This window comes from Ovis canadensis, chromosome 23 (assembly GCF_042477335.2).
Source record: "Ovis canadensis isolate MfBH-ARS-UI-01 breed Bighorn chromosome 23, ARS-UI_OviCan_v2, whole genome shotgun sequence".
In the NCBI taxonomy this organism is placed as follows: Eukaryota; Metazoa; Chordata; class Mammalia; order Artiodactyla; family Bovidae; genus Ovis; species Ovis canadensis.
In genome coordinates, this window is record NC_091267.1 from 69,654,281 (window position 1) to 69,672,912 (window position 18,632).

General features: G+C 45.2%; 1 protein-coding gene across 6 annotated transcripts in view; it reads left to right on the forward strand.

Annotated features, from left to right (window-relative positions):
- The window catches only part of WDR7 (WD repeat domain 7), a 354,635-nt gene that overhangs the window by 83,866 nt on the left and 252,137 nt on the right, over nt 1-18,632 (forward strand). For all 6 annotated transcript variants that reach the window (XM_069568596.1, XM_069568597.1, XM_069568598.1 and 3 more), the window contains exon 15: nt 16,589-17,358. In XM_069568596.1, coding sequence (XP_069424697.1) covers nt 16,589-17,358 — 770 coding nt within the window. The remainder of the gene's footprint in view (nt 1-16,588; nt 17,359-18,632) is intronic.

The following is an 18,632-nucleotide window of genomic DNA, read 5'->3' on the forward strand; positions in this document are numbered from 1 at the left end:
GGGGGGATTTGGAAAAACCCAGTAACTATGCTGGCGTCACTGCTGTGATCTTCCCAGAATCCCCTTCAGTCTCTATATTCTTGATGTTAAGTATAAAATTCAGTGAGATGCATTAATTAAAGACAAATCATATTAAACATTTAAATCTTACCTGTGTATTATTTGAACTAGATGAAGCATATATGTGAATATATTTTTTCTGGATCACACTGGTAAGATACCAGTGTGGTTTTGAATTTCAAGGACACATACTTTCTATTTGGGCTTCCCTCATGGCTCAGTGTTAAAGAGTCTGCCTGCAATGCAAGAGACCCAGGTTCGATCCCTGGGTTGGGAAGATCCCCTGGAGAAGGAAATGGCAACTCACTCCTGTATTCTTGCCTGAGAAATCCCATGGACAGAAAAGCCTGGCGGGCTACAGTCCATGAGGTCGCAAAGAGTCAGATGCAACTGAGTGACTAAACGACGACAAAAGTATTTTGAAGTAATTTGATAGACGTGTAAAGACTCATGACTAAAAATCAATGCATTAGTTCTTTGGGTAAGAAATAATTTCTTCCCGTCTAATATGATTGGGAAATCTGCTCTTTATTAGACCATACAACATATTTTCAAAGTTCTTGACTTTTGTATCCTCTGTTAGAAAATAATTGAATAGGTCTAGGTCAGGAACGGAGAAGGCAATGGCACCCCACTCCAGTACTCTTGCCTGGAAAATCCCATGGGCAGAGGAGCCTGGTGGGCTACAGTCCATGGGGTCACGAAGAGTCGGATACGACTGAGCAACTTCACTTTCACTTTTCACTTTCTTGCATTGGAGAAGGAAATGGCAACCCACTTCAGTGTTCTTGCCTGGAGAATCCCAGGGACGGGGAGCCTGGTGGGCTGCCATCTATGGGGTCACACAAAGTCGGACACGACTGAAGCGACTTGGTGGCAGCAGCAGCAGGTCAGGAAACCTTTATTGACTCTTAGGTACTGTTTTAGGCCCTCGAGAGCCCAGATGAATAAGACATGATATTCACCCTCAGGAAATATAAACGGATAAATGCAATGCAATGCAGTAGTGGAGGAGGCAGTGGCACCCCCACTCCAATGTTCTCGCCTGGAAAATCCCATGGATGGAGGAGCCTGATGGGCTGCAGTCCATGGGGTGGCGAAGAGTCAGACACGACTGAGCGACTTCACTTTCACTTTTCACTTTCATGCATTGGAGAAGGAAATAGCAACCCACTCCAGTGTTCTTGCCTGGAGAATCCCAGGGACGGGGGAGCCTGGTGGGCTGCTGTCTACGGGGTCACACAGAGCCAGACACGACTGAAGTGACGCAGCAGCAGCAGTGAGATGGCTGAGGAGACCCAGAAAGTATTGCAGATACCTGGCCTAGACTGACGTGATCAGGACTGGCTTCTTGGAGGAGGGGGCGTTGAAGAATGAGTGGAGTATCGTCAGGTGGGGGGTGTGGGTGGGTGGTGTGTGTTCTGGGAGTAGCGGGTGGCAGGTGCAGGGAGGGGAGTGGGGACTGACCCGTGTGCTCAGTGGAGCCGGGGGCCCACCGAAGACACACGGGCGGTAGGGGGAAGCGAGCCATCCGTGTGTACCTGGCAAGCCCTAAAGCATTCTCTCTCACCTCAGTAGCTTTCAAACTTAAACAAGAAGTAGCGTTAGAATCCTTCCCTCAAAAAGAACTTTTTGTGAAAGCCAGTGTGGCCATCAGATCTGAGGATACATTGGGGAGAGTATTAATTGAAGGATGGTTTGTGAGCTGTGTTTGGCAGGACCTAGTAATCTGTTGGGCTTCCCTGGTGGCTCGGCTGGTAAACAATCCACACGCAAGTGCAGGAGACCCCAGTTCAATTCCTGGGTCAGGAAGATCCCCTAGAGAAGGGAACGGCTACCCCCTTCCGTATTCTTGGGCTTCCCTGGTGGCTCAGCTGGTAAAGAATCCGCCTGCAATGTGGGAGACCTGGGTTCGATCCCTAGGCTGGGAAGATCCCCTTGAGGAGGGCATGGCAACCCACTCCAGTATTCCTGCCTGGAGGATTCCATGGACAGAGGAGCCTGGCCGGCTGCAGTCCATGGGGTCGCAGAGAGTCGGACGGGACTGAGTGACTGAGCACAGCACACGTGGTTTGTTAGGCAGAGTGGGTGAGGGAGGTTAACTCAGCTTTCTGGCTGGTTGACTGACTAGACGTGGCTCTGCCCGGTGTGAGGGAGAATGTGGGATCAGCTTTTGCGGGACTGACGCAGAGTTGCTTTGTGTATGATGCGGGCTGGGGAGAACTTGAGGGAGGGGTGTGGTGGCGAGTATCCAGGTGGAGGAATCGCCCAGGCCCACCGCAAAGCGGACGAGGTCCCTCAGAGAGAGCAGATGGGCTGAGAGAGACTCAAGATCTCGACCCGAAGGGGAGGAGAGGAAACGTGGAGAGCAGGGGTGAGGGGAGAACCCAGAGGAAGGTGGACTGGCAGACAGGGAGTCAGGCGTTTCCGGAAGGGTGGAGCGATCAGCTGTGCCAAAGGCAGGCAGTGATGAGAACGTGTGTGTCCGTGAGGTCACTAGTGTTCTTTTCCAGACTGTTCTCCCAGGATGTGTGGGCCAGAAGCTGGACTGTGGTGGGTTCAGGAGTGAGTGGGCTTCCCTGGTGGCTCAGATGGAAAAGAATCTGCCTATAATGTGGGAGACCCTGGTTTGATTCCTGGGTCAGGAAGATCCCCTGGAGAAGGGAACGGCTCCCCACTCCAGTATTCTGGCCTGGAGAATCCCATGGACAGAGGAGCCTGGAGGGCTATAGTCCAGGGGTCGTACAGAGTTGGACACGACTGAGCGACTGTAAGTTCACTTCAAGGACTGAATGGGAAGTGTGGAAATAGACATAGCAAGTACAGAACACTTTTGAAAAGTTTGCAGGAGAAGGGAGGAGAAAGAGGATAGCCAGAGGGGAATGCAGTCTTGGAAACAGGTTTGAGTGTGGATTAAGGGTACAGAGCCAGGGGAGAGAGGCAGGTTCATGATTAGGATCCAGAGGAGACAGCTGTGATGCTGGGTTCCACGTGGGATGGGAAAAAGGCAGAGGGAAGGCAGTTGGCTGTGACCTGGGGGAGGAAAACTTCATTTTCTGAAACTGAGTTTTAAGGGAAGACGCCATCTCTGTGACATGAAAGTGCACGTGCTGATGGAGAAGCTGCGGAACTTCCCCGGAGACCCAGCCCCGATCTCTAGGGAAGGTGGCTACAGGGACCCGCAGATTTCCAGCACAGACGAAACAGCCTCCTGGAGGAAGATGCCACCTAGGACTCTCATAGCTGGAGAGAAGAACTTAGGGCCTGGCTACAAAAGTGCCGAAAGACAGACTGCCTCTCTTGATGGAGGCCAGTACAGCCAGTGACTTGGAGTGGAAGCCAGTGCTGTTTATCATTCTGAAAACCCTAGAGCCCTTAAGAAACAGGGAGAATCTCCTCTGCCTGTGCTCTGAATGGAACAACAAAGCACCGCCGTTTACAGCATGGTTTACTGAGTATTTTTAAGCCCAGCATTTGAGATGGTAGTTTGGCCACCTGATGTGAAGAGCTGACTCATTGGAAAAGACCCTGATGCTGAGAAAGATTGAAGGCAGGAGGAGAAAGGATGACAGAGGATGAGACGGCTGGATGGCATCGCTGACTCAATGGATGTGAGTTTGAGCAAGCTCCGAGAGATGGTGAAGGAAAGGGAAGCCTGGCCTGCTGCAGCCCATGGGGTTGCAGAGAGTTGGACACGACTGAGCGGCTGAACGACAGCAACTGAGACAACCTGAGACTGTTGCCCAGAGTAAAAGATGCCTTCCAAAATCCAGCTGCTGGTTGGCAGGGCGCCTGGCGGCTGCCTAAGACCACTGCTGGAGATGCACCGTGGGAGTCACACTTTCATGCCTGTTACCACCACACCCATTCTGCAGCTCATTGACCAAGGGGGTAATTGCAACTCGTAAGTCTTCTTATTTAAGAAATGCATTTTGTGAGGCCGTAGCTGTTATATTTGGCATGTTTGGTGCTTCCTCTGATGGATCTGGGCAGAGTAAATTGAAAACCTCTGAAAAGACTTCGCTTTCTAGATGGCCAAAGGACGTTTGTGATTCACGAGAAGAGCTCAAAATATCAACCTTCATAGGAGCTTGGAAGAAGTCCACTCCAACCCTCAAGGATGCCTTTGAGGGGTTCTAGGCTTCAGTGGAGAAAGGAACTGCACATGTGGTGGAAATGGCAGCAGAGCCAGAGACGGAAACGGAGCCTGAAGACGTGAGCGGGCCGCTGGCCCCTCGTGATGAAGCTTGCGCGGACGAGGAGTGGTTTCTGCAGGTGAAACCTGCTGCGGGCGAAGATGTTGGAAGATCCCTGAAATGACCACAAAGGATTTAAACTGTGACATCCGCTAGGTTCATAAAGCAGCAGCAGAGTTTGGAGATTGCCTCCCAGTTTTGAAAGAAGTTCTGTGGGTAAAATGCTGTCAAACAGTGTTACCTGCTAGAGAGGGATCGTTAATGAGAGGAAGAGTCCATCAATGCAGCAAACTGTGTCACTGTCTCATTTTAAAAAATCGTCGCAGTCACCCCAGCTTCAGCAGCCATCACCTTGGTAGGGTCAGCGACCGTGAGCATCGAGGCAGACCCTCCACTGTCAAATAGATGACGACCTCCCGAGGGCTCAGGTGATGGTTAACAGGTTTTTGGTTTGTTTTTCAATTTTGTTCAGCAATAAGGTGTTTTTAATTTGGTAGGTACAGTTTTTAGGCATAATGCTGTTATGCTTACAGTGTGGTTTAAACATAACGTGCCTGGGCACCAGGAAACTAAACAGTTCACGTGACCCACTTTATTGCGATGTCACTCGCTTGATCGCGGTGGTCTGGAAGGATCCCTGTACGTTCAGAGATTTGTCCATTCTTCTTCCACACATCTCTCTCTTCTTAGTTTGTCAAGACACCTGTTTGTCTTAATCACAGTCACACCTCAGTCCCATAGCAGCGGTCAGCCTTGGTGAAAGTCACACTTTCTCTGGGAGTGGATGGGTTTAGAGGAAGGGGTGGGACAAAGGAGGGAAGTCGCGGTCATAAAGCAGGATGCTAGGTTTTCACAGTCTGATGTAAACTGGCTCCCAATCTTTTCACCTATATTTCAGTAAATGTAGTACAGTTGACCCTTAACAACAGGGGTTTGAGCTGTGTGGGTCCACTGGGAACCTTTTTTTTAACGGTAAACACCACAGCACTCTAGTCCAGGAGCGGTGGAATTTGTGGATAAGGGGAACCGTGGTTATAGAGGGCTGACTGTAAATTACACGCGGAACTTTGACTGCTCGGATGGGTGGACGCCCCCAGCCTCCGAGTTTTTCGGGGTCAGCCGTCTCCGCTCTCCGCAGCGTGTGGAGCGGCCTTGTGCCATCACCCACCCCGCCCCAAGGCCCGCGCCCGGCTGCTGCCCCTCATCTCCGGAGCCTCGGTTTGACGACCACTACTTCCGCAAAGCTGCTGAAGGTTTTCAGGCGATGCCGCTGAGTCTGGCAGTCAGCTGAGCCTTCTCAGACGCTCTGGCGCTTGGTTTGTGGGTCTGGCCTGGTGCTCGCTCTCGTGTGCCGGTACAGGGAGGCCGCAGATGCGCTGGCTTACGCGTGGTGCCTCTGTCGGGGCTTCTTCGCGTTAGCGCTGCTGACGTCTGGGCGTGTAGTGCTCTCTCCTCGGGACTGTCCTGTGCAGGGCAACGTGTTTCTTGGCGCCCCCCGCCTCCGCCCACCGCACGCCACCCGCACCTTCTCCAGAGGTGACTCCCGAAGATGTCTGCAGACGTTGCCAGTGCCCTTTGGAGCTGTGTGTGTGTGGGGGTGGGGGAGGGGGCGGAGGGGGAGGACTGCCCCTGGCTGAGATCCACCGCTTTCTAAGCTCCTCAAAGGACCATTTGCTTTTTCTCGTGTTTCCAGCGCCCAGCAGTGCTCGCTGCGTTATAGTGAGCAAGCCACTAGGGTTCACCTTTTCCCTCATCTCCCAGCCCTCCATCTCCCGAGTCTCTGCAGAAGGGACACTGAGAACCTCTTGATGCCTTGAATCAAAGGTCAAGTAGATACAGGAGGGCCTGAACTTCCTGCTCCATCCTGACTACTGACAAGCTGTGAAAACAGTGTGACTGACTAACCTCTTAGCTTCCATTTGTTTTTAGCTTTAAAGTGTGTGTATATGTATGTATGTGTGTGTGTGTGTGGTGGTGATGGTGGTGGTGTAATGTTGTAATGAAGTTAAATGAGCAATGTGTTTGCAAACATTGATCTCAGTAGGTATTCAGCGCACACTTGTTTGATACTCCTGATTGATTGATTGATTGATTGCATTCATTCGGCCAGTATTGAGCGCCGATGCTGAGAGGGTCCCAGGCGAAATCAGTGGAAAGTGTGTTAGTCTTGCCTGCACCCCACAGACCCCGGGCCCGAGGAGTTCCTGCCCCAGTGTGGGGGGCACTGGGCCATTCCCTGGGCTGAGCTTTCATCTAGCCCATGGGAGCCGGGTGCGACAGAGCCCAAGGCGACCAGCCGCCCTGCAGGGTTGCTGGGAAGCCTTTTCTGAAGGGTTGCTTTCCTAGGGGCTTGACATCTGGAAGAAGCGTGGGCAGGAACATCCCAGGCATAGAAGGTGGAGCGTGCAGATGTGGGCAGGACGATGATCAGGCCAGAGACCGCAGCGTGTGCTGAGACCAGTGGTGGGAGAAGAGGGTAGATGCCCAGGTGGCGCCGTGGTTAAGAATTCGACTGCCGATGCAGGAGACGCAGGTTCGATCCCTGGGCCGGGAAGATGCCCTGGAGGAGGCATGGCAACCCACTCCGGTGTTCCTGCCTGTAGAATCTCATGGACAGAGGAACCTTATAGGCTATAGTCCACGGGGTTGCAAAAAGCTGGACATGGCTGAGCACAGGCACGAGAGTCGACGTGTGTAAGTCTTTCTGAAATCAGATTCCTCAACACAGTGACCCGGGAGCAATTGGAGAGGTTTTCTTTTTTCCTTTTTATTTCATTAGCATTTAGTCCTGTCTTTTCTCTTACACATCAGTCACCCAGAATCTCACTGTATTTCCATTCTTTCACAAATATGTTGAGTTTTGTATACAAAATAGAAGCCCTTCAAACACAGTTTCTTTCCTTAAAACACAATTTCTTTCCTTTAAACAGTTTCTTTCCTTAAAATACAGTTTCTTTCCTTTAGTGATTTAAACTTTTCACATGTGTCTTTAACATATTTATTTGCAATATTGAATAAAATAAGCTGGATTTTATTATCTAGCAAGAGAAACACTGCTTGTTTTTATCTATTAGCTGTTGACACCAGCTCTCTGAAGTAAGTAGTCTTTCTTTTATTTGGGAGATGGAAGAAGTAATGCTGGAGGTGTCGAGTGGTTCATGTAAAGATCTGTCTAATAGAGAAGTGGGAGGAGTAGGGCCCCCGCCTCCAGGGCTCCAGGTCTTGTTACTCAGTCCCTTGGCCCTTTGGGAAGAATCACAAGTCATTCCGCTTGTGCTAGTGTTGTGGAAAGTTAGCATGTTGATCTAGGAATGTCTTAATATGTTAATGCCATTTGGCTGTTACTGTTACTCCAAATCATCCAGTGAGACCTGGCCTGTAGAAATATCTTTAGAAGACAGTTTCTTTATAAAAAGTGTTTTTATTTAACATAATTAACTTGTAATTTACATTTTATTTATGTCATATGAAATAAATTATAGTACAGTATAAACCTTAGTGCATCCCAGGTGGCTCAGTGGTAAAAGAATCCACCTGCCGATGCAGGAGACTCCAGTTTGACCCCTGGGTCAGGAAGATTCCCTGGAGGAGGAAATGGCAACCCACTCCAGCGTGCTTGCCTGGAGAATCTCATGGACAGAGGAGCCTGACAGGCTGTGGTCCATGGGGGTCACAGAGTCCAACATAACTGAGCGCACATGTGTGCGTGCACACACACACACAGACACACACACACACACACACACATAAAACCTTAAAACCTTAATAACTAAAATACCTCTCTTTTTGGCTTATGCTTATTAATATACTTGTTAATGAAAACACATGAAAGGAAGTGAAATAACATCATCTAATGCTAGACAGCATATTAAAAAGCAGAGACATTACTTTGCCAACAAAGGTCTGTCTGGTCAAGGCTATGGTTTTTCCAGTGGTCATGTATGGATGCAAGAGTTGGACTGTGAAGAAAGCTGAGCACAGAAGAATTGATGCTTTTGAACTATGGTGTTGGAGAAGACTCTTGAGAATCCCTTGGACTGCAAGGAGATCCAACCAGTCCATTCTAAAGGAGATCAGTCCTGGGTGTTCTTTGGAAGGACTGATTGATGTTACAGCTGAAATTCCAATACTTTGGCCACCTCATGCAAAGAGTTGACTCATTGGAAAAGACTCTGATGCTGGGAGGGATTGAGGGCAGGAGGAGAAGGGGATGACAGAGGATGAGATGGCTGGATGGCATCGCTGACTTGATGGAAGTGAGTTTGGGTGAACTCTGGGAGTTTTTGATGGCGTGCTGCGATTCATGGGGTCCCAAAGAGTCGGACACAACTGAACTGAACTGAACTGAATGAGTATCTTGTAATTCATACCTAATCACAAAATCCCATTCTATCCAAAATCAAATATTTAGAGTACGTATATTGTCTAACTCCAACTTAAAACAGGATTCTCTGAGGGAAAGCTCATCTTACTGTTTTCCTAACTGTTAGTGTGCAGTAACAGCAATACGACAGCAGAGGGCACCAAATCTCCATCTCAGTCTTAACACATTTTCTTGGTCGTTAATTTTTTGCGTTTCCTTCTTCCCTTCTTGTCTTCTTTATTCCCTGCCTTCCTCCCTTTCCCCAGTCCTTAAAATCATTGACATTAAAACCCTACTTTTTAAAATAGCAGATGGTGACATTTTCCTCTTTACTGAATTTTAGAATGTTTTAAAAGTACATTAAGACATCATCGTGTTTTTATTTGTTGAAACTTTTGTATTCAATATTATGCATCAGATTTCAGAAGTTCTTTTAAAGGTCTTTATTCAATAAAATATTCTATCCATAATCAAGAATAAAATTATTCATTTTTCTTACAAATTTATTCTTAAATAATAAGCTAGTACTCTATATTTAGTTCCTAAAAATTATTTAGAGCATACATTATAAATGATCTCTACATAGTCATTTTATAAAATATATTAATATTTTTAAATATATATTTTTCTTATATTCTGTTTTAGAACTCTGTATTTGTAGAGGCTTGTGTGTATGTGTGTGTTAAATAACATTTCCTAGTCTTATTAGTATCCTTCATCTCTGGTTTCAGAGGAGATTCAAAATTAAAAAAAAAAAACATCCATTTTTCTTCTTTCCACTTTATCATCAAAATCAGCTGATGTTTAATGCTAACTTCATGAATCAAGTTAATGTTTAGGTAGAAATCTGAACTGTTTGATATTATAATTATAGGTTGAACTCAGGACCCTTTCAGGAAAAACAATGAATTATTTTACCAAGTAACTTTAAAAATTGTCCCCAAAATCATGACATTAAAAAACAGTTCAGAAATAAGTAAGCTTTTAAACTGGGACCACTGAAGTAAATGGCACAAGAGTAAAATTATTGCCAGTGTTCCAGTTGTCTCTTAGTCATTGGATAAGATGAAACACGGCTGGAGTATCGATATGTCATCAGTTTTAGGGGACAGAGTTATCAGGTGTTTCAGCAGACACGACTTAACCTGGCGTTTATTCAAATCTGTAATAACAGTAAATGCTGTAGAAAGGATAATAACATTTCCTTCTCTGCAGATTGTGAGATGACTGGTTGGGTTTTTCGTCTGTCGCTGTGGCTGGGGGCTGCTGCTTTATGCTGTGCGTGTGTGTGTGTGTGCGCGTGTGCTGAACAATCCCTGAGGTTGAAGACAGGTTGATCCCGAGATCACAGTTCTGTCACTTGGCTTGGGTTTTCACTTGAGACAGAATTTTAGCCGCTGCTCTTCATGGGATTGCCACAGATTGACTGTCAGTGATGACCACGCAACCCAATACTTTTTCCTTATTTTTGCATTTCTGTACTATTTTAAGTCGAGTTCCTTGTTTATCTGAAATGACTAAATCTATATTTTCCCATGTACAGAAGACAAAGACTTGCAGTAAAATGTCAAATGTGTCTGTCTAACTAGCTTCGTAGGGGTGTGTGAGTTGCATTTACCGTCAGGTGTTACTTACCAAGACCATTTTATTTGCATATTCCACATGATTTAGCTTTTCTGTGTCCCTTTTTAAGTAAGTTTTAGCATGATCGCCTTAAGCACAGAGGCTTTTTTTTTTTTCTCTCTCAAGCATATTGTAGAAAATGGGCATTCTGCAAATATTTGCTGAGTTGAGTTTAATCTTGCTCCATGATAATGCAAAAACGAGTTTGTGAGCGCACATCTCAGACGCTCTTTAATAAAGGTGACAGAGCAAGCACACCGGCATTCCTGTTAAAGCATTTCCAGGGTCAGGTGGCCTGTTCTTGAAACTGTTAAGAATATAAGATGATTGAAGGAGTTAGTTGGCTCTATACGTTGTATATCTTATGGTTAAGCCAAGAGGTCCTTGGAGTTTGGTAGATGTTTTTGTTTATTTTTCTTTAGTTAATCTTAGTGTAATATGCTGGATATCAGACATGCCAGTGATCAACTCTGCCATCTTCATGCATGTAGCTAATTTTTCTTTTTAAGAAATTTTTTTATTTTGTATTAGACTATAGCCAGTTAACAATGTTGAGATAGTTTCAGGTGAACAGCAAAGGGATTCAGCCACAGATACATATGCATCCATTCTCCCCCAAACTCCAGTCTCATCCAGGCTGCAAGGCAACGTTGAGCTGAGTTCTCTGTGCCGAGGCAACGTTGAGCTGAATTCTCTGTGCTATATAGTAAGTCCTTGTTGGTTGTCTATTTTAAATATAGCACTGTGTGGTGGTGGTGCTTTAGTCACTAAGCTGTGTCCAGCTCTTGCAATCTGTGGAATGTAGCCTGCCAGCCTCCTCTGTCCATGGGATTCTCCAGGCAAGAATACTGGGGTGGCTCGCCATTTCCTTTTCCAGGGAAGACCCTGGAATCGAACCTGGGTCTCCTGCATTGCAGGCAGATTCTTTACCGACTGAGCCATGAGGGATAACAATGTGTACATGTGGCTAAAATCTTACCCTCGCAACTTCGCTTGTGTCCATATTTTGTTGTAATGAGACTTTTGCTAGTCAGTGAAATCCGTGGTCAGGCATTATAGGTCATACGCGGGACTTGCTGATGTTAGAAGGCGTAGTTCATCTGCAGGACGCGGGCTTGAGCCCTTGTGTGCTCTCCTTTCCTTGTCTCCCTCTGTTCTCATCTGCTTTCATTGTTCCCTCTCTTTTTATGGCTGTGGATTGCCATTAGATACAGTTTTTGCCACAGTGATACAGTCAGTAGGACTGAGAGGTTGATGAGAGGAGTCACACACAGTCAGGCCCAGATACCAGGGTGCCAGACCCCAGATAACCTCTCAGCTGTCCGAGCACACAGGCTGTCTGCGGGCACCCCTCCCAGAGAGAGGCGGCACCTGGGCAGGTCCGGGGTGCTGAGAGGGGTGCGTGTGGTTGGCATCAGAGGAGGGCGCTTCAAGGATGACCTTGGGTCCTCATTCTGGCAGCTCTTGCTGCTTTGAGAATTAGCGAGCGTGCTTGGTTTTTTGTTTTTATTTACTCTTTGGTAGTAATGGTTTCTCTTTCTCCTAAAATAATTTTGTAGATTTTTTAACTGGAAAGACAGTATTTACCAAAGTACTGTGTTTTGCCTAATGTTGTTATTCCCTCAAACCTCGTGCCACATCTGTCTACCTAATATTGATATAAAATCCATTTTGCTGGGACATAACCGGCCCTAAGGCCCAGCACAGCGCTCAGGTTATAGCCTCAGCTCAGTATGTGTTAGCTCTCATTGTTAACAGCTTTGATCTTAGTGATACTTTAGGTATAATGTTTTTATTATGAATATGTAATTTAATGTCTCAGTCCAGTTAGTGTCAGAGGTGCACAACCTTAAGCACAGTGTCTGACGTTACGCAGTTGGTGTTTGAAAAAGCAGATATGAAAGTGGTGCGAGAAATAAGGCAATAGGCAGTCACCCCAGCCCAATTCCTGGTGCGATTGATGCTTCTGTCTCCGCTCAGCTGGGTGGCTTCTGTCTCCTTCAAGCTTGTATTCATGACCTGGATCTATTCTTTTCAGCCAACATTGCTGCTGGAGGAATAGTTATAAAACTAAATTCGATCATGTTACTCCCCTTATTAAAGTCTTTAGGTAATAGTTCCCATACTTCTGGCTTCCCTGGTGGCTCACTTAGTAAAGTGTCTGCTTTCAGTGTGGGAGACCCGCGTTTGATCCCTGGATCGGGAAGATCCCCTGGAGAAGGAAGTGGCAGCCGCACTCCAGTCGTCTTGCCTGGAGAATCCCATGGATGGAGGAGCCTGATGGGCTACCGTCCATGGGGTCGCAAAGAGTCAGACACGACTGAGCGACTTCACTTTCTCTTTCTCTATTTCTCGTGTTTAACGGTACAAAGTCATCTCGGGTTTTCATTAGGCAGATTCTGATCCATTCCAAGAGACACGGATTCGGGTCTGATACCCGGCCCCAGAACCCGTACTTTAGCAAGCATCCCTGATGTTCTCCGGGAAGCACTGCGTTAGTGGCCCCTGAGCCTGCTCGAGAACGTTCCGAAGCCCCCGTGTGGGCCTCTGCGCTCTCAGCGAGCCGCGCCTTGCGCTCTTTCCCTTGGTCACCGACAGCAACGCCCATCCTGTGCTGTCTCCTGCCTTCCTCCCTGCTCACTCTTCTGCCCGTCGTAGTTCCAGTTAGCCCTTTGGTGAGGAGCCCCTGACACCCGAGGTGGACTCAGTACTTGGTTTTTCTTATCATACCTTCCAATGTCCTTTCTTTGTAACACCATTCATACTGCATAGTCATGTCAATATCTAGCTATTCGGGTTCCATAGCTAGAAAATCATCTTATTTATCTTTGTATCCTTAGTGCCTTGCACGAACATAGATGAATGCGGCATAAATGAATGAAATACCGGGATGGAATTCAGAAAGTCTTTTTTTTTTTTTTTACTTCATATTTTGTGTAGTGGAAATTTATCATACTACTTATGTACCTTAGGTTCTTAAGCTATAGTACGGAAATGATATTTATTTTCTACCTTTCTTTAAACACCATGTGTTCAGAGCAGAGGTTCATACAAAGCAGAATTAGTGATGATTCTGGAAATAAGTTTTGAAAGAACAGCCACTTGAGCTGCCTCTTGAAGGGTGAGGAGAAGTGTGGCTTGAGTGGCAGCAGTGAGACTGAGAGAAGGGTGCCGTCCTGGCATGAGCCACGCAGAGGCGCAAGTCCTTGGCCGTGTGGTTCTGGGGCACAGGTGGCTTAATTTGGTTTCAGTGGAAGATTGTAGGGTTGTAGTCAGAGATGAGGAGAAGGCAGTGGCACCCCACTCCAGTAGTACTCTTGCCTGGAAAATCCCATGGGCGGAGGAGCCTGGCAGGCTGCAGTCCATGGGGTCGCGAAGAGTCGGACACGACTGAGCGACTTCACTTTCCCTTTTCACTTTCATGCATTGGAGAAGGAAATGGCAGCCCACTCCAGTGTTCTTGCCTGGAGAATCCCAGGGATGGGGGAGCCTGGTGGGCTGCCATCTATGGGGTCACACAGAGTCGGACGCAACTGAAGTGGCTTAGCAGCAGCAGCAGTTAGAGATGAAATTGAAGGAGTAGGTGGCCATCTATTTTGGAGGCTGTTTTGTGCTTTGCAAAGAAGTCTTTGCTTTGCAAAGATTTTATCCCTGGGTTATAAAATGCTGTTGAAGCCTCTTAAGCAGGAAAGGAACGTAGTCAGGTGGGAGGAGGACTGAGACAGAAGAGAGAGCATGTAAAGGGAGTCAGTGCAATGCTGTGATAGAAGAGTGGATTAGCAACTTAAAATAGTTTTACAAAGATTTTTATAATGTTGTTTGTTTATTTTGCCAGGTACTCTGATAGGCATGGGATTGCACACGATGAGTAAGACATAGTTCCTACAGAGAACAGGAACATGTAAATACATGAAATAGCTAATTATATAAATACAGCCAAGGCGTACAGGCTTGTGATGTGTATAAAAAATGTTATGGGAACTGGGTTTGCTGTGGATTAACTTTCCCTGGGAGAATTAGGGTCTTGATGGACGAGAAGGGGTTGGAGTGGAGCCAAGAAGAGTATTTTGGGTAAAGAAAGAAGGGGACCAGTGGGTGAGGGAGCATGGTTATGGCGCTGGAACCTGTCTGTTAAAGTGGGAAGGTACTTGGCATCGAGTTGTAATGGACCTTGAATGTTGTACTTAAGGATTTAGCATTTTATCCAAGAACTGTATTTTCTATTTATGAAAATGCATGTTGATTATAGACCACGTAAGAAATATACAGAAATAGTAAGAAAATGTAGATCTGATAACGATTGCATCACAAAAAGTAATAGGAACATTTTCATGTATGTGTTTTCACTGTTTCTCATCATGCTCAGACGCGTACTTGGGCATTAAAGAAACGAAATCAGAATTTTAACTCTGTTGTATAGCGTGTGTGTGTGTACGTGTGTGCTCTTGTGTAATCTTATCTCACTTAAAATTGGAATACGGGCATTTTGCCATGTGGTTAAATGTGCCAAGGAAGCATGATTTGTCTTGATTTACAGTATTTATTGTATGATTAGCTTAAATTATTTATTTCCTTAGCGTTAGACTATGTAGGTTGCTTTCCATCTAAAGTAATGGGCACTGTTTCACCAAATATCTTTGCACATAAATCTTTATATTTCTGACTATTTAGGATAAATAGAGTTCTAGAAATAAATGTACTGGTCAAACAGTGCTAAGGGCTCGTACACCCCTACTCTTCTGAAAGGGCTGCTATTGAAAGTGCTGCCTTCAGTGTGTGGGTTTGACTTTCATTATACTCCTGGCTAAGGAATTTTTTGTGTGTGTTTACTGTTTGTTAATTTTATAAATGATACCTGGTGGTTTTTTAACTGTTATTTCCTCAACAGCTAGTTCGAGTCAGTTTTCCCTTATATTCCTTGACTATTTGTCTCTTTTATTGTGAATTGTCCTTGACCTTTATGATATCTTTCCCTTTTATTTTGGCACTCATGTTTTTATATAGATTGTAACTTTATCAGTCTTATTTGTGGTGCATTTTTATTCCTATTTCTTACTTGCCTTCAGTTTTTCTAGTAGTGAATTTGAAATTTGGGTCTGTGTGGCAAGTCCTTTCTCATCTTGAGATCAGATATATTCACCTATATTTTGATTCAGGTTTTTAATTTTGTACTTTTCATTTCTCTTAATAACCCATGATAACGGGGCAGTTTTTTGGCAGGAGACTGACATGATGAGATTTGCTTTTCAGAAGGAAGTGTTGCGGCTCGGCAGAGATTGGATGGGAGCGAGGAGAGAGACAAAGGGGGGTGAATCCGTTTTGGAAGAGAGAACAAAAGGATCTGGACGTGGTGGTGTGATGGTGGCGACAGAGGAGAATGATTCTTAACCCATGACTTGGGAGGAGCAGCAGGTTTAGTGGGAGGGTGGAGGTTAGGACATATTAAATACAAGGTTCTGTGGGACATCCAGGTAAAAGCAATGGTAAATACAGGGTTGAAACTCCTTCAGGAGCTGGTCTGGCTGGTGATGGAAATTAGGGAGCCATTACAAATAGGTGATAGTTCTATTGTGGGAGAAAGAATGAGTTTTCAGGGCATCTAACTGAGTGGTCAGAATTAGAAGTTTCAGCAAGAAGATATCCTCTGGGAATCTCTTTTTATACTTTCTCTTAGCAAAATCAGCAATGTCAGAAATAGTGAATACAGTCGGATATGCGGAGAGATTAATGAGGACAGGGACCAGAGAGCTGCCATCGGATTAATCTACAGCTTTCCTTACATTTGGCTAAAAGGGGCAGTAGACTGGGAAAGCAATAGAAGAGGGAACATGGTCAAACTGTAGCACTTCTGAAGAATGCAAGGAGGCTTGAACATGTTCTCTATTGAAGGAAAAGAATCTACGAACCGGGAGAGATTGAAGGTAAAGTAAAAAAGGAATTTGGTGCAGCGACTAAAAGGATGACTAGTTGTGATGAATGGATTATTCTTTCAGGTGGAACCGTAGTAGCTTATTCTCAGATGTAGAATTTGCATTCAAGTTATTGAAACAATTTTTAACCTGCTTGATAAGTAGAAAGACTCCCTACTTCAATAAGACAATTTCATTTCTTTTAAAAACACTGACAATTCTATAATTATTTCAGCGTGGCCTTCTTCTAATTTTAAGTTCATATCTCTTATGTGCTGTTGATTGACAAAGCTACCTTGTTCCTTTTAATGATATAGATACCTAAAAAAACCAGCTTAATAAGCATCTAAATTCCTTCAACTATGTATTGTTCATTAATGAAGGCATGACATGAAATACTTTGAATTGTAACCATCTTTTCGAAATGTCTGTTGCAGGGAAATTTACCTAAATATTCTCATAACTCCCTGATGGTTCAAGCAATAAAGACAAACCTAACAGACCCGGACATTCACGTGCTCTTCTTTGATGTGGAAGCGCTGATTATTCAGCTCTTGACTGAAGAAGCCTCTAGGCCGAACACGACGCTTATTTCCCCAGAGAATCTGCAGAAAGCATCTGGCAGTTCAGACAAAGGGGGCTCTTTTCTAACCGGAAAACGAGCAGCAGTCCTCTTCCAACAAGTGAAGGAAACCATCAAAGAGAACATAAAAGAGCACCTCCTGGACGACGAAGACGAGGATGAGGAGGCGGTGCGGCAGAGGCGGGAGGACAGCGACCCTGAGTATCGGGCCAGCAAGTCCAAGCCGCTGACCCTGCTGGAGTATAACCTGACGATGGACACCGCCAAGTTGTTCATGTCCTGCCTCCACGCCTGGGGTTTGAATGAGGTCCTGGACGAAGTGTGTCTCGACCGCCTGGGGATGCTGAAACCCCACTGCACAGTGTCGTTTGGCCTCTTATCGCGAGGAGGTCACATGTCCCTGATGCTTCCGGGTTATAACCAGGCGGCTTGTAAACTGTCCCGCGGGAAAGCTGAAGTGGGAAGGAAGCTGGCGGCCACCGAGGGCGTCGGGAAGGGGACCTACGGCTTGTCCCGGGCCGTCACCACGCAGCATCTCCTGTCTGTCATATCTTTGGCAAACACCTTGATGAGCATGACCAACGCAACTTTCATTGGTGATCATATGAAGAAGGGCCCTACCAGGTGTGACCTTGATAGCTTGATTTTTATCCTTATGATGCAGAAAAAAAAGAAACCTGTTTTCTTTTTATCACGTCTTATTACCTTTTTCGCGGTGAGCGGGGACTCTACACGCCTTGGCAATTTTGTGTCATCTCAGTGTTTCCCCTTTATATTTTAACTACAACACGCATGGCTTACAATATAATCAAATTGTACAGTTTTATCTGTACTCAGACATACTTAGTAGCTATCTTAAAAAAATACTGGAATGAAAGAGTAGGTCAGAGTTCAGCTTTAACAAATAACTTATAGACTAGCTCTTCAGTAAATATAATCTTGGATTATATCTTCCTGTAGTTGGCACTGACATTAAATTCAAGATGTACATTTGGTTAAAATGCTTCTCTTTATTGTGACCCATGTGTAATGAATGGTAAGTGTTTAGTGATTGGTTTCAGAAATTTTGTGAGAAGTATAGTCAGAATTTCTCAATGGGAAAAGAGAAAACAACCTTTTTAAATGTGGAAGAGTATTCTTTTAATATTTCTAGAATACTTAGCCTGAATTAGTATTTCTTATTTTCCAGAAGTCACGAAGACAACTTTTAAATTTTGGTTTTATTATACTTTTTGAGAGTTGACCACAGTTAGAATTTTTTTTTTTTTAATTTAACAACTACTAAAGTGGCACTTTCCTAGTGTCTGGCTCTGTTGTAAGCACTTTACAAATATTATTTCCTTAATGCTCTTAACCCTATAAGGTGGGTACTTTTATTATCCTTTTGTTTTCAGATGATAGAGCTGAGACATGGAGGAGAAGTAACTTGTCCAAGGTCACACGAGTAGTAAGTGGTAGAACCAGAATTCGAAAGGAAACAGGTGGCCATGGAGACCAAGCTTTCTTAATGCCTTATTGCCTTTTTCAGACTTTAGGGCTGAATTACTTGAAATTTGTATGTATTTTAATTGATTTATTTAAAATTGAAGGATAGTTGCTTTACAGTGTTGTGTTGGTTTCTGCCAAGCATCAGCATGAGTCAGCCACGGGTACACACATGTCCCCTCCCTCCTGAACCTCCCTCCCCCCTCCCTCCCCACCCCACCCCTCTAGGTTGTTACAGAGCCCTGGTTTGAGTTCCCTGAGTCATACAGCAAATTCCCATTGATTGACTATTTTACATATGGTAATTATGAAACTCAATATATTGTTCCATAAATTCATTTGGACCAATGATACAGAGTGGGCTGAAATATCAGCATAATAATATTAAAAAATGAAGGGCTAATTATCATATT